Below are 24,183 nucleotides of genomic sequence, written 5' to 3'. Positions count from 1 at the left end.
CCCTAATGTCTACATCCAGCTTGAGAGCAAAGAGAAAGAGATCAGAAACTCAGATGTTGAATAGTCTACTGGGGAGAGCAAAAAATGGGTTCTGTGATCTTTCAGTTCTGTGGACCTTGAAAATGCACGTGGGGAATACCTCCACATGTGGATAGAGGGGAAGGGCAATTTTTGGTCACCTATACTCCTGAAAGCCAAGGGATCCTCATGAGGCACAAACAGCTGCAGTGGGAAGAGGAGAATCGCCTAAAGTTACTCTTCTCCTCCATGGAAATGTAGTAGTGTTCCCTGTGTGCAACTCTTAGTTTCAGAGGAAAGTTTTCTCATTTTAGGGTGGGGGGTGGGATTCAACTTGCCAATACAAATTTCTCTTAATTATAGCTCTTAGCTACCATTGAATAAGACATGTAAAGCTTGCTTCTCTGCCTCCTTTATATATTGGAAAAACAGCACACACAAATGGAGCTTGAAGGCAGAACTTTTATTGAATTTAAGACAACTTATTGGACATAAGTATTTATGGTAAAAAAAGTTTCAATTTGCTAAAAAGTGTTAGCAGTTTTAAATATCACTATAAAGTTTACACAAAAATGCTATATATAAATATGAAGGTCATTTTCCGTGTCTTAGACACAAACCGAATCACTTCCTGAAAATGGTTCAATTGCCAAAAGTGCATGATATTTGTTCAAGCATTTCACTAGTTATATGAACTTGCATGTGGATTTTTAAAAATTTGTAAAGATGCAATGTGTGTAAGAGAAATTTCTTTCCTGTAAGCTCTGTGTTAGAAGAGGAGGATATTTTAATGGGGCTTGACCAACATTGCACCTGAACAGAAACCAAATATAGATTAGCTAGTTGTACTAAATTGTAGGTGATTAGTTTTCCTTTACATGTAACATGACTTTTATACTGAGTAAAATGATCTTAAATTAGTTTTATCCCTTGCATTTCTCTCCCGATGCCAACTTGTTAATCTCCAAGTCAGCCACCTCCTAGCATTGACTAGGACAGTGGTTCTTAACATGGTGTCCGCCAGATGTTGCTGAACTACAACTCCCAGCATCCCCAGCCACAAATTGTAGCTGGGGATGCTAGCAGTTGTAGTTCAACATCTGGTGGACCCAAAATTAAGAACCACTGGACTAGGTACTTTCTTCAATAAATACTATTCTAGTGATCCTTTTAGTTTAAACATACTTATGGCAAGCTCAACTTCACCTAGATCAATGGACACTTCAAAACCAAACTTGGTTGTGCATTCACTTTGCATTAACAGCAGCTTAAAATAATTACATTTTAAACTTAATTAGAACATTTCACACTTAAAATGCTTTGTAAAGCAATTGTTTCTGGGTATCATAATAAAGAAATAGTTCTAATTTCAACAGTCCACATACATGAACTGTTCTAATTTCAACAGTTCACATACATGATTTAAACAAATAAAATAAGTTCAACTATATAACTACATTTATACAACTAAATATTTCACCCAACCCCTCCCCCTTTTCTTCATTTAACTAAAGAACTACACCTTCCATTATATCTCCTCAGAAAGAAAGAGAACATTGAAAAATTCCAGGGAACCAGTAAGAACATGCAATGTTCTACACAGACCAAGTCCAAAAATAGTTTATAAGTAACACATTCAATGTTATTTTGAAATATTTTGACCAATTCTAGTAACTAAACTTTATAACATCCGAGGCAGACTTAATATGTGATACGCTCAAGTTGCTGACAATGTTCACTCAAACCTTAAAAAATCTCTTTATAAAAATAAAGTGGGTAGCTTAAGCTATAAAATGGTTTGTTAAAACAAAAAATTAGATTTCCACTTTGAAGCAGATGCACAGGCACATATTCAAATGAATACGTGCTAGACACATTTCTACCAGAAACACTTTCCGTGCAAGTTCCACTGAACTCAATAACTAGCAACTGTTAAGTGGCCAACATCCTAACAAAGCACACATGTCCAAAGGCTCTGTATGAATGCAACGGGGGCTCATGCACAGCTTCCCCAGCCTGCTGTGTGATCTGTTGAACCAGGAGGGCAAAGCTTCCCAACTCTGCCTGCGCCCCAGAATATCTCTTGCAGAATGCCTCTGGAGCGCAGGACATTTTGTCTCCGCCCGGCTCATCAGGGTTTACAGAGGACTGGTGAAGTTGTGGCACGGGCCCCTGTTGTTCCCACAGAGCCTACCGATGCGCTCAATTTGTTAGGATATTGGCCAATGAAATAATTAACCAAACTGAAATGAGATGCAGCTTTGGGCATTCTGTGTCGGCATTCTACACAGCTGGCACTGCATTAAGGTGCTTACCCTATGGACTTGTCTATATCTGTATCATGTATGGTTCTTGCAAAAAGCAATGCACATATGTAAGCAAAACAGAGCAGATACCTTTCAAACATGATGCTAACTCTGGGGAGCAACTACTCAGGTGGGCTATTTATCCATGTCTGCATCCCATTCAAACTGAGTGAGACAGCTGTCTAATGAAATAAGAGTCTGATTTTCAGATGGGGTGAAGAGAAGTGCTATATAAAGTGCTTCTCTTGATAAGTTGAGCTGAAAGCAGTTCAGTTTGCTGTTTATTGGTTGTTCTTAAAGCTTTATAAGAAGATAGTTCAGAACTCTCTTTCCTTGGGAACAAGGCACTCTTTCAGTGTTAACGAAGTAGTCTATGAACTATGCATACTACTTGTATGCAACCAAACATTTTATCACAGATCATCATCTAACCAGGTCAAAGTTTTTGAACATTTCCCAATGTAGTTTTGTTTGTTTTTGGTATAGATCAAATATCACTCTTAGTATTCAAAGATAATTATTCTATAGGCACATGTGTCTCCTCAAGGGCACAGAGTGCTTTACTGTAACCATTAATTCAATATATGCATATAGCCTATTACATCTAGCCGAGTTAGTAACTTATTTTTAAGTGATAAGCTACATGTTCTCACATGCGACTCAGCTTTAAAGTGTGCACATTTGTAGCATATTTAGTCTTATTTTTTTCAAAGCACAGCAGGCTTGCTCACTTCCTCAAAGCAGCAATTCCCATTTTATATGTATTATTTGTGTATGATAATTAGCCAATATTAAAAGGGTCTTATCACTGTAAGAAAAGGATTGAAAGAGATTATGCTTCTAAGGACTTTTTAAAAAGCCAAGTTGCAAGTTAGAGCACTGTACGGAATACATTTCCACAAACTAACAATTTCGACATATTATGTTCACTTAGATACCATTTGCCCTATTGCCAAAAAAAGTGATTAGATTAACAATTACAGGACAGTGCAACAAATCCACCAACACTGGGTAATGTTCACAATGGCTGACAAAGTACTAAAAGGCAAAAACTGCCCTTATGCCATATTAGGTACAGAAGAGAGCTTTTTCGGTATGAGAAATCCACAAACTGGCAACTCAGACCAATGCAGATTGGCATTTTGGAAGAGCCCATCTTCGACCATATTTGCTACAGAGTACAGAATTCTTTCCTCTTTGTCCAGTTCTTCTAGCGTTTAATCACTACTTGTTCATATGCACCAGATCCCACTCTGAAATATGAGAAAGAACATTATGAAAAAAATCAAAGTACAGACTGGAATAGTACTGTATGTTAACACAGAAGTGGTTGCTGTCAAAAGAGAGAGAGCCAGTGTGGTGTAGTGGTTAGAGTGCTGGACTAGGAGTGAGGAGACCTGAGTTCAAATCCCCATTCAGCCATGATACTTGCTGGGTGACTCTGGGCCAGTCACTTCTCTCTCTTAGCCTAACCTACCTCACAGGGTTGTTGTGAGGAGAAACTTAAGTATGTAGTACACTGCTCTGGGCTCCTTGGAGGAAGAGCAGGATATAAAATGTTAAAAAAAAAAAAGCAGCAAGCCTCTTATCCATTGCCAAAGATGAATGAATGTTTGGTGTGAACGCAATTGTGCTTTGAGTTTTCTTGCCCATGTGAGTAGCAACCAACAAAATGGAGGTGCAAGGGAAAAACCAAAGCTCAATGTTTATTTGAATGATAATGATAATAATAAAATAAATATTTATTAGATGTAATGGAAATGACAGAAAGAGGCATGCATTTTGGCAACTTGTATTTAACATCTAGTCCTGCCTTTCACTATGTCAACTGATCTTAAACACACATCTAGAAAATAGTCAATAAAAATGTTTAAGTATGTACGGCTAGCAAAACATTTTTATTCAAGATTCAGAAACAGAGACCATATCCTGCAGCTACCGAGACTCTGGTGCATATGTGAGCTTTGGATTATTCTGGACAACATACTTTGACAAAAATCAAGAGTATATGCACTGAATGTTTAATAAAATAGAGCGGTGAATATGGTTGCAGTATTTAATCCACTTTTGAAAACAGTCATACCTACAGTTTCCTCCAGAAAAACTTATTATTTTTAATTAGCTGCAAGCTGACTAGTCTGCCCATATAACAAAGAAAAGTAACCTTTTGGGATGGTGGTAGAGAAGGAAAGCATATTCAGTGTATACTCACAGTGCAGATTTTAAGTTTTTGATATTATTTTTGGTTATGATTTGTTCACAACCAGGAGTATGGCTAGCTGGAGGAATGACAGATAGAGTTTTCCTGAAAAGGGTGAAAAGCCGAAGAACCAGCCAAGCCAAGCAAAATAAAAAGGTAGGCTGGCAAAAGGTCCTGCCTGGGCCAAGCTTCCTTATACTGGCTGACATCCAAATGAACCCTCTGCTGATGTGCCAGGATTTTCCATGGTGCACACTACACTTTTCTCACTGCTGTTTAATTTTTGTGTGTTCATATTTTTTTTATTGGTTGTTGGGCGTCTTGGGCATCTTTTTGTCAGAAGAAAGGCAGGAAATATATACATACTCACACACACTATGCATGGAAATATGTAGAGAATATAATGCTACATAGCATCCATCTCTGACACATACCTATTAGGTAAGTGATGACTTCCAAAGGCAGTACTCCCTCCAGGACCCACAAAGAGTCTCAGACCTTCCTCTGAAAAAGAAAAGTTGAGTTATAAAATATTCTGTGTTGTCACACTGACTTGAATCCATCAAACCTACTGCCTTTCCTCACTACTGCAGCCCACCACGTCCTCTAAAGAGCCAAACCAAACCTGAAGGTGGGAGGGAAACTGTAGGATGTGGGGGATGCCGATAGAAGGGAGAGTTGACAGAAATCACGGACTCTTTCCCTTGCTGAGTGGAAGTAGATTCTACTCAGACTTAATCTCTTTTGATCCAACCCACTGTATTTGATGGACACCAAAATGTTAACTATAGCAAATCATTTACAAACTTTTGTACTAAACAACAGGTAGCATCCAGACAAGTTAGTCACAACTAAGCACTACTGAAATCAATCAGGCAAGTTAGTTATGACTAACTTTAGTCCCATTAATTTCAATGGGGCTTAGCCATGATTGATTTTCCTCCACAACTGCTTGGACTTATTAGGGGCAGAACCACCATTGTGTGAACAGGTTCAAAGAATCCGGGCTGCCACGCTAAAGGGCCATGACTTGCGCCCCAGCCACACCCCCTGCATCTGACGTCAGATGCAGGGGATGCGGTGCACTCGCAAACGGAGCTGCACTCGTTTTCAAGCATATTCTGCCCAGTGCTGTGTTTGCAGCGAGGCCGGGAGCGGCTCTCCCTGCTTTAAAAGGCGTGGCTTACCAGCCTGGCCAGGAACACCTGCCAACAGATTTTTATTTATGTGCATTTTACAAACCTTCTGTACTTGAGTCTAAACTGAAGTCTTGACTCTGCAGTATTTTTTCAACAATATCATCTGCATCTACTCTGGTGGCATCAACCCTCTTTAGCTGTGATTCCACAGAATCCTGTTTCACAGGGTGCCTATGAAATATTTAGAAGTTTTAGATCACAGTGCAATTCTGAATGTTTCTACAAAAACAAAAATATTTTTAGTAAGTAGGGTACCTGCTAATTTTTTCTGAGGCTGCATCTTTTGCAGACACCTCCAAATCGTCCTCTGTTCTTTTGGATTCAGTCTCTTCACATGGTTCAAGAATACTACCTATACCAGTTGATGTGCTTCCCACAGAGGTATTTCTCTTGTGGCAGAGGTCAGAGGTACTGGACGATCTGGAGTGGCATGTACTATACCCTAAAAGAAAAACAGTTCACAGCCATATTAGTTTGATACCAAGTGATTCTGTCTTATCTTACTCCAACTAACCTCTTTTCCTTAACTCACTCTCATTGACTTGGAACGTTCCTGTCATATGCAGCTTCTTACCAACATTTCAGAAGAGCTAGAACATTACTTTTTGGGGTGGGTGGGGTGGATTTCAAACTTGTTTTTCCACTGGAAGCCCCAAAGAGGCTCATAATATCAATAAGATGCAATAGATACTATTAATCTTCTATGTTAAACAAAACAAAAAACACACAGCAAAAACTAGTCCAGCTGAAGGAAGCATCTGATAAGTTTAGCTGCTTGCCTCTTCCTCCTGCTTCTCTCTCATAGGACAGTTGGTCACATGGCCTTGTTGGAGAAGGAGGAGAGAGGCTGAGCTCTCTCTATTTCTTAATCCTGAAATAGAAGGATGTTTTGCCTCCTTGCTTTCCTCTTCTCATTTAAAGCCTCCATCCTCAGCCACTATTCACTCCATTTTTCGGACTTCCAGATGACTCATTACTACTGGCTAATCTGAAGAAACATGATCTATTTTTTTTTTTTAAAGCTTACATTTTACTTCAAAGATAGAAGTTTGTCTCCTTTCACTTTCTGGTTAGAACTTCCTATATAATTAGGATTGCCACATGTGGTTGTTTTTAATTGGCCCCACTCCTATACCTTTAGTATCATCCCGAATATAGAAAGTGAGCACATGATGATCTTCCTGGCATTCAGGGGTGGGGGGAAAATAAACTTGCTCAAGTCCTATATAGTACCAGGCTGCTGCTAGAGAGAAGCTCTCCAAAGCCTAGCAGAGAAGAGCCCATCTGCTTCGCCTTCAGTGATGCTCGGGGTGGGAGACTGAGTGTGTGCTGTTGGCTCCTTCTGCTATTACCTGCCTGCTTCTGCTCCCCCTGTGAGACTTCAGCCTGCTGCCTCTGGGTAACATCTGGGGAGTGTGTGCAGGACTGGGCCAGGAGTTGGTTATTCAGCAGTTCCTGTCGTCAGCTGCCCAGCTCTGGGCCTTTATAGGAACACTGCCTGTGGCAGTGGGCCTGCCACCAGTGGGTCACCACCGAAGGGGCGACCCCTTTGGGGGAGCCACTTCAGGGGGATAACGAGAGCAAGGCTGTTTGGCTCAGGATCTCTCGTGGTGTGTGAAGGTGGGTGTGTATTTTAGTTCAGCTTCTTTTTGAAATCCTGGGAGAGTTCAGTTTGAATGTGTCTGGGTCTGTCTGGAGATGGGGAGACAGGGGATGTATCCACTGATTATGGGGCAGCTATTCCAGTGGTGGTGGGGAATAGAAGAAGTAATGTTTACAGGTCAGCAGGTCATTGCAGGGAAAAGGAAATCAGAAACTTAACTGCTGTTTCACCTTCTGGCTGTCCTGCTAGCTATTTGACCTTGGAAAGTAATGCTAACCATCCACAGAGCCTCATCTTGCTCCTCTGTAATGCCAGGTCGGCCCAGAATAAATCTGAAATCATCCATGATCTGATTCTGGATGAAGGGGCCGATCTGGTATGTATTACAGAGACTTGGTTGGGGGATGCTGGGGGCCCAGTCTGGTCCTGGCTTCTCCCTCCAGGGTACTCTGTTGAGGAGCAAGGGAGGGGATGTGGGTGGGTAGGTGGAGTGGCTGTGGTCTGTAAGAACAAATCTCCCTTGTCAAAGTGTCTGACCATATTGAATATATGTACCTAGGTTTGGGGACCAGGGATAGATTGGGACTTCTGCTGGTGTACTGATTGCACCACTGCCAAACAGAGTCCCTAACGGAGCTGACGGACTTGATCTCGGGCTTGGCAATGGAGACTCCCAGGCTTGTGATGCCCAGAGACTTCAATGTTCATTTTGGAACCAATTTGTCCGGGACGGCTCAGGAGTTCATGACAAAATCAAATGAATGAATGATGGGCCTATCCCAAGTGGTCTCAGGACCAACGCATATTGCTGGTCACATGCTTGATCTAGTCTTTCACTCTGAATAGGGTGGTGTTCCGTGGGTGGAGACTCCAGTGATTTCCCCATTGTCATGGACAGACCACCATCTGGTTAAGGTTGGACTCACTACCACGTCCTACCTCCGTACTGGTGGGGGGCCCATTAGGATAGTCCACCTGAAGTTACTGGACCCAACAGGATTCCAAGAAGACTTGGAGAGATTTAGTGTTGGCTCTTCAGGTGACCCTGTTGGCACTCTGGTGGAGAATTGGAATAATCATCTCATCAGGGCAGTGGACACAAATGCTCCTAAGCGTCCTCTCTGACCCACTTCTAAACTGGCCCCTTGGTATATGGAAAAACTACTTGGGCTGAAGCCGCGAGGTAGTCGACTAGAGTGCAAGTGGAGAAAGACTCAACTCGAATCCAACAGATTACTACATAGAGCACATTTGAAGATCTATGCTCAGGTGATACGTGCTGCAAAGAAGTGATTCTTTTTCTCCCATATCGTGTCCATAAGTTCAAGTTCAGTGGAGTTGTGCAGGGTTGTGAAGGGGCTAATGTGTACCCCTTTCCCCTTGAATTGGTACTTGGAACCAACAATTACTTGCTGTGACTTTTTAATGAGTTTTTGTGTGTGGACAAAATATCTTGTAATTTGGGCCGACTTAGATTCAAACTCCACAATTGTTACAGAGTCTGATGCCAAAGTGTCCAGAAGCTCCTCTTATGTGATGACCCTGGATCAATTTCAGTTTGTGACTCCTGAGGATGTGGACAAGCTGACTGGAACGATGCGGCCTACTAACCTGTCCTCTTGACCCATGCCAAACATGGCTTGTACTATGTGGCAGGGAGGCTGTTGTAGAGGGCCTGGTAGAGATTATAAATGCTTCTCTGAGTGAGGGCAGGATGCCTCCTTGTTTTAAGGAGGCAATATTAGATCACTTCTGAAGAAGCCTGACTTGGACTGTAGTTAAGCAACTACAGGCCTGTCTCTAACCTTCCATGGCTAGGCAACGTGATTGAGAAGGTGGTGGCCTCCCAGCTCCAGGCAGACTTGGAGGAAAATGATTATCTAGACCCACTTCAAACTGACTTTCGAGCAGGCTATGGGGTGGAGACTGCCTTGGTCCGCCTGATGGATGATCTCCAATTGACAGAGGGAGTGTGACTCTGTTGGTCCTTTTAGATCTCTTGGCGGCTTTCGATACTATTGACCATAGTATCCTTCTGGAATGTCTGAGGGGAACGTCTGAGGGGTGTGGTATCCATAGTATCCTTCTGGAACGTCAGAGGGGTGGGAGGCACTGCTCTGCAGTAGTTCCACTCCTACCTCACAGGCAGATTCTAGATGGTGTCCCTTGGAGACTGTTCTTCCAAATCTGAACTTTCCTATGGTGTCCTTCAGCGATCCATATGGTCTCCGATGTTGTTTAACATCTACATGAAACCGCTGGAAGAGTTCATCAGGGGATTTGGTGCAGGGTGTTATTAATATGCTGATGACACCCAAATCTATTTCTCCATGTCAACATCATCGGGAGAAGGAATAATCTCCCTAAAAGCCTACCTGGAGGCAGTAATGGGCTGGATGAGGGATAACGAAATGAGACTGAATCCAGATAAGACAGAGGCATTGTCCGGGGTCAGAACTCGGGAGACAATTTTGATCTGCCAGTTCTGGATGGGGTCACGCTCCCCCAAAAGGAACAGGTATGCATTCTTGTGGTGCTTCTGGATCCGAACCTCTCCCTGGTGTCCCAGGTTGCGGTGGTGGCCAGAAGTGCTTTCTATCAGCTTCGGCTGTTATGCTAGCTGTGTCGGTTTCTTGAGATGAACGACCTCAAAACAGTGATACATATGCTGGTAACCTCTAGGCTGGATTATTGCAATGCACTCTATGTGGGGCTGCCTTTGTATGTAGTCTAGAAACTGCAGTTGGCCCAGAATGCTGCAACCAGATTGGTCTCTGGGATACCTAGGAGAGACCATATTACTCCTGTGTTGAAAGAACTATACTGGCTGCCAATACGTTTCTGGGCAAAATACAAGGTGCTGGTCATTACCTATAAAGCACTAAACAGCTTAGGCACTGGGTATTTAAGAGAACATCTTCTTCACCATGAGCCCCACCACCTGTTAAGATCATCCAGAGAGGTTTGCCTGTGGCGGCCGCTGATTCATTTGGCGACTACTCAGGAATGGGCCTTTTTTGCTGCTGCCCCTGGACTTTGGAATGCGCTCCTTGTTGAAATAAGAGCCTCCCCATCTCTGGCAACTTTTTTAAAAGCACTGAAGACTTATTTATTCATCCAGGCTTTTAATTAGATCTATGGTTTTAAATTTATATATTGGTTTTAAATGATTTTAATGTTTACATGATTTTAATTGTTCATTTGATTAAGTTTGGATTTTAATTGTTTTGTTTTTATTTTGTTGTCAGAGGTACCCTGAGCCATTTTTGGAAGGGCGGTATATAAATTATATTTAATAAATAAAATAAAACAAAATTAAAAGCAAAAGAAGCAGGGCCAGTAAAAAGTGCCAATTCTATTCACAGTTATCACTCATGTGAGCAGAATTTACAAAATCTGTAAATCCATAGAAACTTTTAAAAAAGCAATTCATTTAACTTCTTTTTGCTGAAGCATCCTTTCAAATCAGTAACCTCTTACCTGACACTTTTGACTGCTGGCTTGCATAGCTGGAGGTCCTAGAATGCCCACATGCTCCAAGCTCATCGGAGACAGAGGTACTCTTTGTTGAGAGATCTACAACAAAAGGAAATCAAGGAATACTGCTGCTGTTACTTCCTCAGATGACTTTTTGCTGTTAAAATAGTGTAGGTGTTCACTGTAATAAAGTATTTCTTCAGCAGATATCTCTCAGTACTTTAAGCCATGGAGGTAAAATTAGACATCGACATTAGGGATGTGCATAAATCGCATTTTGAGATGTGATTCGGAACACATCCTCTACCCCTTTAAAATGCAGGAGAGCATACTTGCTCCTCCACCACTCACCACCACTTCCTGAATTGGTGGCGCTCCTCCCAGTTTTCCTCATGTGCCAGCAGCACTCTCTCCCAGCTGCCCCCACGCAATGCTGGCACGCACATGGCCCCCATGCATGCGCAGTAACCATTTGCGTGGTCAGCATCTGATCATGCAAATGGCCACCGTGCATGTGTGGAGGCCATGTGTGTGTCGGTGTTGCGCGGGGGAAGAGTGCTGGTGGCATGTAATGATAGCTGGGGGAGAGCACTGCTGATTCAGGAAGTGGCAGTGAAGGAGCAGGTATGTACCTGCTCTCCTCCAGTCTAAAGGAGTAGAGGATGTGTTCTGAAACGCGTCTCGAAACCTGATTCGTGCACATCCCTAACCTACATTTCAATATATGTGTATAGGTAGCTGTGTTGACTACTATTTCCCTGATCTAGTATGGAGGCAGGGGTTATTGCAGAGACCAAGTGATAGTTTCTGTTGTTTTTTAAATGTCTTAATTGGGTAGATAATGCAGATGGCTAAAAAGGCTGTATTTTGCCCATGAGAGTAGATTTACAGCCATATGGATGTTGATTGGGTTGTTTATATGCTCCGCACCGTCTTTTGAATCAGCCCTACACCTTAGGAGATTCATTTCTGGTAAAAACAGGTAGCTTATATGTAATAGAAGATCTTTGGTCCAAGTGCATGCACACTAATGGGGTTAAGTCTGTGTAATCAACCCTTCAGGAAACTTTGGTAATTCCTTGAAACATTCTGAGGTCACCTTTTGTGGGCAGTGTGACAGTTAAGGAAGGGTAGTTAGATGTGCCTCAGTACCTCGACAACTGCCACCAGCAAAACTATCATTCAAGTTCCAGTCCTGTAGCCAGCCTAAAGGTCTTAGGGGAGAATCACAAAAGTAGGGGTGGGCCAGGCTATATGGACTTTTAAAAACAATTTGCATCCTGGAGCACTTATACTGAACTACAGGTGAAACTCGAAAAATTAGAATATTGTGCAAAAGTTCATTAATTTCAGTAATGCAAATTAAAAGGTGAAACTGATATATGAGACAGACGCATTACATGCAAAGCGAGATAAGTCAAGCCTTAATTTGGTATAATTGTGATGATCATGGTGTACAGCTCATGAGAACCCCAAATCCACAATCCCAGAAAATTAGAATATTACATGAAACCAATAAAACAAGGATTGTAAATAGAACAATATCGGACCTCTGAAAAGTATAAGCATGCATATGTATTCAGTACTTGGTTTGGGCCCCTTTTGCAGCAATTACTGCCTCAATGCGGCGTGGCATGGATGCTATCAGCCTGTGGCACTGCTGAGGTGTTATGGAAGAGCAGGATGCTTCAATAGCGGCCTTCAGCTCTTCTGCATTGTTTGGTCTCATGTCTCTTATCCTTCTCTTGGCAATGCCCCATAGATTCTCTATGGGGTTCAGGTCAGGCGAGTTTGCTGGCCAATCAAGCACAGTCATCCCATGGTCATTGAACCAGGTTTTGGTACTTTTGGCAGTGTGGGCAGGTGCCAAGTCCTGCTGGAAAATGAAGTCAGCATCCCCATACAGCTCGTCTGCGGAAGGAAGCATGAAGTGCTCCAAAATCTCCTGATAGATGGCTGCGTTGACCCTGGACTTAATGAAGCACAGTGGACCAACACCAGCAGATGACATGGCTCCCCAAATCAACACAGACTGTGGAAACTTCACACTGGACTTCAAGCATCTTGCATTGTGTGCCTCTCCATTCTTCCTCCAGACTCTGGGTCCTTGGTTTCCAAATGAGATGCAAAAGTTGCTCTCATCAGAAAAGAGGACTTTGGACCACTGAGCAACAGACCAGTTCTTTTTTTCTTGAGCCCAGGTAAGTTACGCTTCTGACGTTGTTTGTTGTTCAGGAGCGGCTTGACAAGAGGAATACGACATTTGAAGCCCATGTCCAGGATCCGTCTGTGTGTGGTGGCTCTTGATGCACTAACTCCAGCCTCAGTCCACTCCTTGTGAAAGTCCCCAACACTTTTGAATGGCCTTTTCCTGACAATCCTCTCCAGGCTGCGGTCATCCCTGCTGCTTGTGCACCTTTTTCTTCCACACTTTCCCCTTCAACATAACTTTCTATTAATGTGCTTTGATACAGCACTTTGGGAACATCCAACTTCTTTTGCAATTACCTTTTGAGGCTTTCCCTCCTTATGGAGGGTGTCAATGATGGTTTTCTGCACAACTGTCAAGTCAGCAGTCTTTCCCATGATTGTGATTCCTAATGAAGCAGACTGAGAGACCATTTAAAGGCTCAGGAATCCTTTGCAGGTGTTATGGATTGATTAGCTGATTGGAGTGGGACACCTGGAGCCTAGACTGTTGAACCTTTTCACAATATTCTAATTTTCTGGGATTGTGGATTTGGGGTTCTCATGAGCTGTACGCCATGATCATCACAATTATACCAAATTAAGGCTTGACTTATCTCGCTTTGCATGTAATGCGTCTATCTCATATATCAGTTTCACATTTTAATTTGCATTACTGAAATTAATGAACTTTTGCACGATATTCTAATTTTCCGAGTTTCACCTGTAGTGAAAAAGTCAAAATAAATTGCATTTCTGTTGTCTTTAATGAATTTCATAAAATTTCACATTAAAACTCAATAAAACAGTAAGAGGGTTTCCTTTAACAATTAGAACAAGAGTATGTTAATCAATTATAACAAATACAAATCTCGGCTTCAGTCGCCTTGCCTGGCCCGGCTACTGGGCCAGACCCGCATGTGCGCCTGGAGATCGGAGGGCCGGGGCAGCCCTCACTGCTGTCAGTTGCACAAGTGTGACTCATTAGGACAGCATGGGGGTGGACACCCCCTGGCTACGGGCCTGCAAATACGAAGGATCTGTAAAAGCAAAATATCACCTTCAGTGGGGTAAGTGGGTGGGACATGAGAATGCACAAGGCTGGTAAGGCTTAAAGTTATAATAGATTCCTTTAAGACTGGAAATAGAGTAACACCCCTCAAATATTCTAAGGGGTAAGAGAATATGGTAACAGATTCTATATTTGGACAGTAAGCTGAAATGGCTGCTAGACTGACTTCCAGTAAGGAGTTAGATTTGAGGCCTTCAAAGAGGACATGTGCACAACAAGATGATTTACAGATGCCTCTTCAGATTACTTTGGCATAGAGACAGAATCTTTTCCATTTCAGAATGTAATATTTTCTGGTGGACTATTTTCAAGCATTTAAAGAACATCGTATAGTAGTTTATCAGGCTAGGTTACTTCCAAATTCTCCATGCGACCATTTTCAAGTGTTATATTTATTTTATTTTTTAAAAAACATTTTATATCCCACTTTTCCTCCAAGGAGCCCAGAGTGGTGTACTACATACGTGAGTTTCTCCTCACAACAACCCTGTGAAGTAGGTTAGGCTGAGAGAGAAGTGACTGGCCCAGAGTCACCCAGCAAGTATCATGACTGAATGGGGATTTGAACTCGGGTCTCCCCGGTCCTAGTCCAGCACTCTAACCACTACACCTGTTAATCCATCAGGACATTCAAAGCAGTAGAGGAAACAAACACTGTCTTGGCCAACAAAGGCTAAGCACAAAATAATCTCCTGATACATTATTTTGTTTAGGACTCTTGGCAAAAAAGAAAAGAGTGCAAATAAGAACATCCATGGAATAAAGAACACATCTCCTTGATCTTGAACAAATGTCTTTGCACTTTTTGTTGAGCTCATAGTAAACATGTCTAATGCCAGAAACTCCCACTCTCTTAATATCTGTTTTAGGTAGACCCATGCAATGTTCCATTCAGGAGACTGAGGGGCCATCTGTCTGTATACTGTCCACACCTTGAGTGTAAATCGCTACAGGAGTAATCCCCTGCTGTATGTACCAGTAGCAAATCAGGACCCCAAGTCTGTAAAGTGACCTTGATACAGTTCCTCCTTGCTTGTTTATGCAAGTCGTCACTGTAGTGTTTTCTGTAGCAATTTGTACTACCGTACCTTGCTCTTCATCATGGGCAAAAAGGCTCCCATTGCTAGAAATACTGCTAGTAGGTCCAAATAGTTTATGTGGAAGTGCTGCTCCTTCCTTGACAACAGTCCATGGACATAGAAGCCCTATTTGCATTTGGTGTTCAATATGTGTGTAGTCTGTGTATAGTGTATGCTTTTACAAATCTGTATACACATACAGCAGTACAGTTCTTATCTGCATCCTGCATTTGAGGGGGCTGTATCCAGGTTTACTTTTAAAGTAAACACATCTTGCACTGAGGAGGGGATTGGACTAGAAGCCCTCCATGGTCGCTTCAAACTGTAACATTCTATGATCCCTTGCATGTACACTCATTCAGATCAAAATGATCAGATCAGATGAATCATTCAGATTCATCACGGCTTTTAGAAAGCTTGTAAAGACTTGGCTTTTTACCCAGGCTTTTACATAATCGTTTTTACTGCTGCTTCTGTGTGTTTTTATCTGTTGTATTGTTTTTATATGTTTTTATAGTTTTTAGCTTGATGTTTTAATTGTATGTTTTAACTTTTGTAAACTGCCTTGGGGCTGTCTTTTAACGAAAGGCGGTATATAAATGCAACAATAAATAAATAAATAAATATTGCAATTGTCAGCTGGGATAGGTGGAAAAAAGTAGCTCTGAGTAGAAATGATGTGATGTGAGCCATCACTGCAGTGACAGTTGTATTTTTTGCAGAATTCAAAGCAGTTCCGACCAATGATCCCTTTGATGGTAAAACACAGAAAGTAACCAAATCTGTAGTGGTCTCATTTGCAGATGTACCAGTGATATTGTTCCCATACACGAGGCCATGAGACCCAGCAAGCATTGAATCCTTTTGATGTAGTCACAGATTACAATATGGAAGATCCAACTCCTTTCTTCTGGAAGGTAAGCCATTCTTTTGACTGAATTCAGAACTACCCCAATAAATTAAATTGTGTTGGCTGGAAAATAACCAACTGCTGAACATGATCTATGACTGGGTTGATGTGCTGGAGATCGCACTTCTCAAGGTTGTCAGCTGATAGCTGAGACAGAGATAAATCATAATATTTTTGCATCTTGAAAATGCCACAATCACAGCCTGCACTTGCAGAACACCCTTTGGGCTGTGGAAAATCCAAACAGCAGTACTTGTATTAGTATACTTTCTTGCCCTCAGTAAACCAAAGACGTTTCCTGTACTGTGCAGTGAGGAAGTAAGCATCCTTCAGATCTATAGTCACAAACAACTCTTCTTTTACCAGTAAAGGAAGGATAGTTTGTACACATTCTGAATTTCTTCCTCTGGTTATACTTGTTATATAGAGAGCTAATATAACCTGGATGCTTTCATTCCTCTGGATGCTTTCATCCCTCTCTGGACGCTTTCATCTGGGAGTATCTTGAATAGAAGCCTTGATGCTGAACAGCTGGCAGAACAGGCTCTACTGTATCTTGCCCCAAAAACCTCTGTAAGAGTAGGAGTATGGTGGTATAGTTTACGCCAGTAAAAATTGGGAGTACCTGGAAATCTCTGACATATTCAAGTTGAACTATGGTGAACTCTGATGCCAAAGATATCATTGTTGACAATATCAACATGGACACTATTGTCTTAGTCAATGAAACCAGCCATAGATGTTGACAGCTCAACTAGAGATATTGGAGTGGACCAGAGTGGCAAAGGCAGTGCTGAATCCTTCTGGCCAGTAGAGGTCCTACTATCTACAACCTCTATCCTGGGAGACTGATATAGTAGCAGAAGGCAGTGTTCCCTCTAACAGGGATTCCCAAATGTTGTTGACTACAACTCCCATAATCCCCAAGCAAAAGTCACTGCAGCTGGAGATTCTGGGAGTTGTAGTCAACAACATCTGGGAATCCCTGTTAGAGGGAACACTGGCAGAAGGTGGCCCAAATCTGCAAGATGAAGATCTAGGAACAGTGATGAGGAGATCTGTCCTCATAATTAGGAAGATATTGCCTTATGCATTATTTGGCTTATGTTCTCCATAGTTGCAATCTTCCACAGGATAAATAGAAGAGAGCTCCATATGCCTCATGTCATTCCCTATGAGAAAATCCACATTCAGAAGATCTGGAATGGGTATTTCAACATGGCATTGGTAAAATCAATGGATTTCTGAAATGCCAATAGTGCTCAGGACAACATTGGCAACAAAGGTTGTTATGGATAGTATTTCCAGAGTATAGAGGGATGACTTCTGATTAGGTTCTGCTGACCTCAACCTGGACTATAAGAGACTCAGGAAATGTGGACCCCTCCCTGCAAAGTTGTTTACTCAGAGAGTCATGCAACTGATATTGTATTCCTCTTTCCAGATGAACAGAAGTGAGACATTTAGGTTGAATGTATCAGCACTGGAGATGAGGAGCGACTCAACGTTGATGTTGCCATCAGTGCTGATGGAGGTACCTTTAATGTCAGTGATGTCTGGCCTGTTGAAACCAATACCAATGGCATATCTTGGTGAGATTTCAAAGAATGCTTCTTTGACTTCTTGTGTATCCCGTGGAGTCATGGGAGCATTTTCTGGTTGTCAGCACTCAGTTGCATCTTGCTAGATTGAGTCAGCAGTGAGAATGTATGTCTTTGACACACTATCGTATCCTCTTTTGATATCAGAGAGAGTGTTGATGGAGACCTGGGGTTTGCTTGTAAAATTCTTATTAGCAATGCGAATGCTGGAGAAGAAAAAGACATATCAATGGCAATGGGTTAGTCAGATTCGAAGGAGATATCAACGTTGAGGGAATCAATGTCAATCCTGATGTTGAAGGAAGCCACAACACTAAATCATACGCAATAATAACTCCCAACTTTTCCTTGTTAGTTTCAAGAAGATCAAGCAAATCTTACAGGTGTTCACCCTGTGATAGTCTCCTAGGCATAACAAGCAAATCAAGTGCCCATCAGAGGCACAGATCTTCACTTCACAGGACCTGCATTTTAAAAAAAGTCTTAGAGTCCATAAGATCAAGAAAACAAGGCTCTAGACAGAGCTGTACAGTACTCCAAAAAACAACGAACTGTTCTTATCCACAGATGAATGATGATTCTCAGAGAAGCAAAAATTTCCCAGTGCTGCTAGCACAGTGGTCAGAAAGGAGATGGTGGTTATGCTCTAACAGCCCCTGCCCTAACTGTCATATGCTGCCTGTGTGATGGATATGTCAGAGAATCTTGAGAAGCTAAACACTTTCTTGAAGGGTTGACTGTGTAAGCACAATCCCATTCGTGTGAATGCACAAAGATCTACGAGTAGGTCTACATATTCAGAAGGAAAACACACACATAAAGACCGTTTTCCTAGGGCTGTAGCAATTCGGAGTATTACATGTTGAATGCTGCTCCATATTAAAAAACAACAACTGGCACTTAACAAATTAGCACACCAGGGAGGATGTGAAACAAAAAGGTGTCATTCCCACCCCACCCCGATCCCAGGCAACATGATAGCTTTCTATATACAAGGAATTTTTTACATGGGAAGAATTCACTCATGCAATCCTCCACGTGCCCTCGGAAATGGACACCAGCCTTCAGGTATCCCTTTTAACAATGCCCAAACAGTTTTTCCCTAGAGAAGCTCCATGAATAAGTATGAGAATAACTTGCCAAAATAAGTTCTTTCTTGCTTGCCTTACAGCCTAGTATGAAGAGACACCTGCACAGCTGGCATTCACATTTACTCAGCTATCAGGCTGATTTTTTGTTAGCACTGTTTCTTACCTGATGCATTCAGATACGATGCTTTTATGTTCTTTCCACCTTTCCTGTCTTCAAGTAGGGATTCTGGTTCTCCGGCAATTGATATAGACATTGCTGTGGATGGAGGCCTGCAATCAAACAGACCAAGACTAAAGCTGGTCCTTTGTGTTTGTCTAGGTGAAACAAGTGTACATTTCACACACACTGCACACCAAGTTCAGTAAACACATGATGTCTGTTCCAGCACTGTCACACAATCTCTTTCCCAATGTTAAGACCACACATCTTGATCTGCAGAATTCCAGTCTCAACATCTATCTGATTTATTTATGTATTTATTTATTGTTAAATTTATATACCGCCGTTCATTAAAACAATCCCAAGGTGGTTTACAGCAAAATTTAAAAATAAGATTGTAAAAAAGACACAATTAAAATATTAAGCTAAAAATATAAAACAAATCTCCGATTAAAAATATAAAGCAAAAGCATAAAAGCAATAAAGAGTATGAAGAGCAGCAGCAGAGACAATCAAATAAAAGCCTGGGCAAAAAGCCAAGATTTTACACTCTTTCTAAAAGCTCTGATGCAGACCGAGGAGCGAATAGTCACCAGGAGAGCATTCCAGAGTCTGGGGGCAGCAACAGAGAAGGCCCTGCCTCGCATGCACGACAACCGAGCCTCCCTCATTGTCGGTACCTGGAGCAGAGCCCCCTCAGATGACCTCGTCAAGTGAGCAGCAACCCTCGGGAGCAGGGGGTCCCTCAGGTATCCCAGGCCCAAACTGTTAAGGGCTTTAAACGTCAAAACCAGCACCTTGAATTGGACCCGGAAACAAACTGGTAGCCAGTGCAGCTCTTTCAAAATGGGTGTGATGTGCTCCCATTGTGCAGCTCCAGATAATACCCTAGCTGCCACATTTTGCACTAGCTGCAGTTTCCGGATATTCTTCAAGGGTAGCCCCACGTAGAGCGCGTTACAGTAATCCAGCCGTGACGTGACTAAGACATGGGTAACTGTGGCCAGATCTGCCACAGATCTGATTTAGTGCCTTGGGGAAAAGAGTGAGCCATGTAGTAGTCTTAAAGAAGAGTGATGGTTCTAGTTGTAATGCACTGAAGTGCAGTCCCACATTTTTCACCTTACTGTTGGCCATTTCATTTCTCAGTCTTAGGTTTCATTTATAAATGTGGATTTTAATCAACAGAAGAATTGTATTCTCTCTCTCTCTACAAAGTATGTCCCTCTTCTCCTTGCTTTTGATTGCTTTCTATTAATTATAAATCTTAAACAGCCTTTCTTATATGGTCCCTGACTGCATCATCAGTCAGGATATTATTCTGTATGTGCACATTTTCAGAGCCTCATAGGAAGGCAAAATAGTAGTTGTAAAATTCAAGAGATGGTTATCTTCTGCATCTGCAAGGCAGGATGCACACAAACAGTAAACTGTTCAAACAAGTAGTTACATATTTGATAAATCGCTATTCTAGAATTGTATAACTTGTGATCCACCAAATCAAATGCAGCCCACCCTACACATCTGGCAGCCTGCCAAAGCCTTGATAACCCCACTTCTGTAGTACAGGCAGGCAGGCAACATGGTTTATCAAGCACCTAACAGCCCATTACACAATTGGTAGGCTCCATTTGGCTTGGACAGCTTGAGCAAGTCTGTGCTGTTCAGATGCTGCTGATGTGCAGCTGACATTTGTTACAAGGGGGCCTGCATAGCAGCACATCATGCTGAAGCACAAACTGTTCAAATAAATGGAGGGTCGTGCAGCTGCAGTGATTGCTGAATCATCTTAGACTTCAAATAAGAGGTGCTCTCATGAAATGAACCTGATTTTTAATTAATTTTTAAAATGCTTTTCTGATTGGAGGAATTAACATCAGAAAGCACCACCATCTGGATCTTCTAAAAATGTCTGCTGTACTTGTGAAACAATTTTTCCTCCTTTTACATGTTTTGAATTTCTAAGAACTGAGTAAAGTTGTATAGCACTCCTGAAATAGATCAAAAATCCAACACAAACAAACTATTCTAATACATATTTTAATAGTATAGAGACAGGCAGCTGGAGTTCAGGGTGAATTCAAAGTCTGGATCGGAACATCAGAAGCTGCCTTATATCAAGTCAGAAGTTTGGTCATCTAGCTCAATATTGTCTACACCAGAGATTCTCAACGTTGGGTCCCCAGATGTTATTGGACTTCAACTCCCAAAATCCCTAACAAAAGGACTCTGGGGCTGGGGATTATGGGAGTTGAAGTCCAATAACATCTGGGGACCCAACGTTGAGAATCCCTGGTCTACACTGACTGGTGGCGGCTCTTGATGAAGGGAAATTCCACTATCTCTTTTCACCTAGTTGTGTTACCTACTAAAGTTCTAGAGGTCACAAGTTTCTGCACCCTGCTGTTACACGGCCCCTTTTCTTGGAAACAATATTCTGCCCTGCCTAAGTAGAGAGAAACACCCGTTGACCATAACTTGCCCTGCCTGACAGCTAAAGTTGATTAGTGCATTATTGCTGGTTTCTGCCTTGTAATTGGTTTACCTTGTCTACTAATGGCTAAGCTTTATTCTGCTTGTACGAGTATGATTGGTGTATACCATGAAACTTTGGCCTCCGATAGGTTCTATACTCAATCCTATAGCATGTATATAAACAGTATAAAAGACTCTTGCCAAAAGCCCGAGTTTGTGTTCTTGGAAGAGACACACCTGGCATGTCATGATCAATAAAAGCTTGAACCTGATGGATGACTTGGCCTCTGCTCATTAAACAAACCCAGAATTCTCAAAATTTCTCTATCACTCTCCAAGGTTTCAGGCAGAAGTATTTCTCAACCCTACCCAGAGATGCCAGAGATTGAACCCAGGACCTTCTACATGTAAAGCAGATGCTCTTCCACTAAGGGGAATATTTCACAGTAGGCAGTGCTCACATGTAGTCACCCATTCAAATGTAAACTAAGGTGAACTCTGCTTAGCAAAGGGGACAATTCATACTAGCTACCGCGCTGTCCACCCCCAAACATATCTGGTTCCTAATATAGCCCTGGTCATATATACACTACTGTGCACTTCCACCCCTTTCTTGCAACCTGAAAGACCAACAATGGGCTCTTAAGTCCCTCTGCCCCACTATGAACAACAGAAATTCTGTAAAAGTCCTCCTCTTTGTGCATCTCAGGTAGTCATTCCCATATGCAAGCCAAAACACAAGCATCTGCTGTCCAAGAAGCACACACCCCTCATCCCCTTGCAAGTCTTTACTTCCTTTCCAGCTTCCAATAGGCCAAAATTAATGGGTTCTGACATCACAACCAATCTCGGCACACTGGAATTTGGAAAGGAAGTAGAGGCTTGACAGGGATGGGAGAGGGAAACTTGACCTCTTGCAGTTGAGGAGACTCACACGGGCACACTTAGGACCAGATCTCGGGGCACAGGTCTGGTCCTCCACCGCGGGAGGGGCTTCCAAACGTTCCCAGGGGCCTCCATCATGGGGGCACGCCCATCCCCCCCCACATCAGCAATTGAAATGGTGCTGGGCCGGCCACCATGTGCATGTGTGGCCTGGCCTGGCCGCAATGTGTGTGCGCTGCCTGGCAGTGGGGGCCTCCAAAAAAAGTCCCCTTGCTGGCACTGGGGGCCCTCTAAATGCCAGTGGTGGTTGTGGCGGCCATCTGCACTGTACGGGTGGCGGCACAGTGTTAAAAACTTACAGTGCTGAGTCTTGGGGGCCTCCAAGTGGCGGTGGCGAAGCCACGCTGCCACCGCCAACAGGAGAGAAAAAGTCCCCCACTGCACGCTCAGCCCACCACCAGCCCCGGCAGCCATGTGCTTGCCTTTGTCTTGCTGTCCGGCAGTCATGGGATGGGAGCACCACTGGCCATGTGCTCAGGCCTTGGCATAGCCTGTTCCAGTCCATCCTGGTGGCAATAGTACTCTCCCCCCGCGCCAACCCACATTCTCCGAGTGGATCACCACCAATCCTCAACTCTTTGGATGGGAGCTGGCGTTTCCTTTCTGGAGGGAGAAGAGAAGGGGTGACTCAGGCTGCTGCTGCATGGGAAGAACAGAACTGCAAAAGAATTCATTCTTTTGCAGCTTCTCAAGCCGCTGGGGCAAAAAAGCATGCAGGTAGTGCTGTGCTGATGAGGCGCCTGAGCTGATCTTCAGAGTTTGAAGGTCATTAGTGCCTTCTTTTTTTGGAAAGCTTCATTTTTCCATCTGTGGACATAGAGCTGATGTGACTTGCCAAAAAGCTCCAGTTTTGTCTCATCTGTCCAAAGGACATTCTCCCAGAAGCATTATGGCTTGTCAATATGCATTTTATCAAATTCCAGGCTGGCTTTTTAATGACAAAACTGGAGCTTTTGGGCAAGTCACATCAGCTCTATGTCCACAGAAATAAAGCTTTCAAAGAAAAGAAGACCATACCTACTGTGAAACATGGAGGAGGCTCGGTTATGTTTTGGGGCTGTTTTGCTGTGTCTGGCACGGGGTGCCTTGAGTCTATGCAGGGAAAAACAGGTTGCTCACCTGTAACTGATGATCTGGAAGAGATCCGTTGTATTCATAACAATGGGGTTCTGCGCCTGCGCAGTGACCTCACGGACCGATTAGCTAGCTCCTCGCTCCGCCCCTAACTGCCCTGCACGAGACCGTGCTCTTCTTATCCCTGGCAGTTGGGGCGTGTCTCTTTCAGTTTCTGGTGGACCGACAGTCGTTTGTTTTTTTTGTTTTTTTGAAACCCAACCTGGTCCTGCTCGAAAACCGTGGGGAGGTCCGGGCGGGTCGTATGAATACAACGGATCTCTTCCAGATCATCAGTTACAGGTGAGCAACCTGTTTATCTGGATAGTGATCCGTTGCATTCATAACAATGGGTGATTAGCCAGCTGCTGCCTTGGTGGTGGGCAGTATCTACGGCAGGACCCTCTTCAGTACACTCCGCCCAAACTCTCCTTCCTTTGATTGTCGCAGGTCCACTGCATAATGCCGAATGAAGGGTTGGTTTGACGTCCAAGTCGCTGCTTTGCATATATCCTTCATCGATACACCGGCCAAGTCCGCTGCAGAGGAGGCATAGGCTCTCGTAGTGTGAGCTGTGATAGTCCCTGGTGGTACCTTGCCTTGCGCAGTATAAGCTAGCTTTACTGCCTTCACAATCCACTGAGCCAACCTCTGTCGTGAGACCGGCTTTCCCTTAACCGAGCCCGAGTACAAGACAAACAGTTTCCTAGTCCGTCGAATAGACTTAGTGGCGTCCAAGTAGTATAG

At 42.9% G+C, this 24,183-nt stretch overlaps 1 protein-coding gene across 4 annotated transcripts in view; it reads right to left on the bottom strand.

Annotated features, from left to right (window-relative positions):
• Positions 1 to 460: 460 nt before the first annotated feature.
• EEIG2 (EEIG family member 2) overlaps positions 461 to 24,183 on the bottom strand; it is a 157,012-nt gene continuing 133,289 nt past the window's right edge. For all 4 annotated transcript variants that reach the window (XM_053243518.1, XM_053243520.1, XM_053243517.1 and 1 more), the window contains 6 exons: positions 18,907 to 19,013; positions 10,807 to 10,902; positions 5,979 to 6,165; positions 5,767 to 5,894; positions 4,959 to 5,028; positions 461 to 3,577 (listed from right to left, as the gene is read on the bottom strand). In XM_053243518.1, the coding sequence (XP_053099493.1) occupies positions 3,535 to 3,577; positions 4,959 to 5,028; positions 5,767 to 5,894; positions 5,979 to 6,165; positions 10,807 to 10,902; positions 18,907 to 19,013 (631 nt within the window). In that variant the 3' untranslated portion in view covers positions 461 to 3,534. The remainder of the gene's footprint in view (positions 3,578 to 4,958; positions 5,029 to 5,766; positions 5,895 to 5,978; positions 6,166 to 10,806; positions 10,903 to 18,906; positions 19,014 to 24,183) is intronic.

The sequence above is a fragment of the Hemicordylus capensis genome, chromosome 4 (genome assembly GCF_027244095.1).
Source record: "Hemicordylus capensis ecotype Gifberg chromosome 4, rHemCap1.1.pri, whole genome shotgun sequence".
Taxonomy (NCBI): Eukaryota; Metazoa; Chordata; class Lepidosauria; order Squamata; family Cordylidae; genus Hemicordylus; species Hemicordylus capensis.
This window is presented reverse-complemented; position numbering and strand designations above follow the sequence as displayed.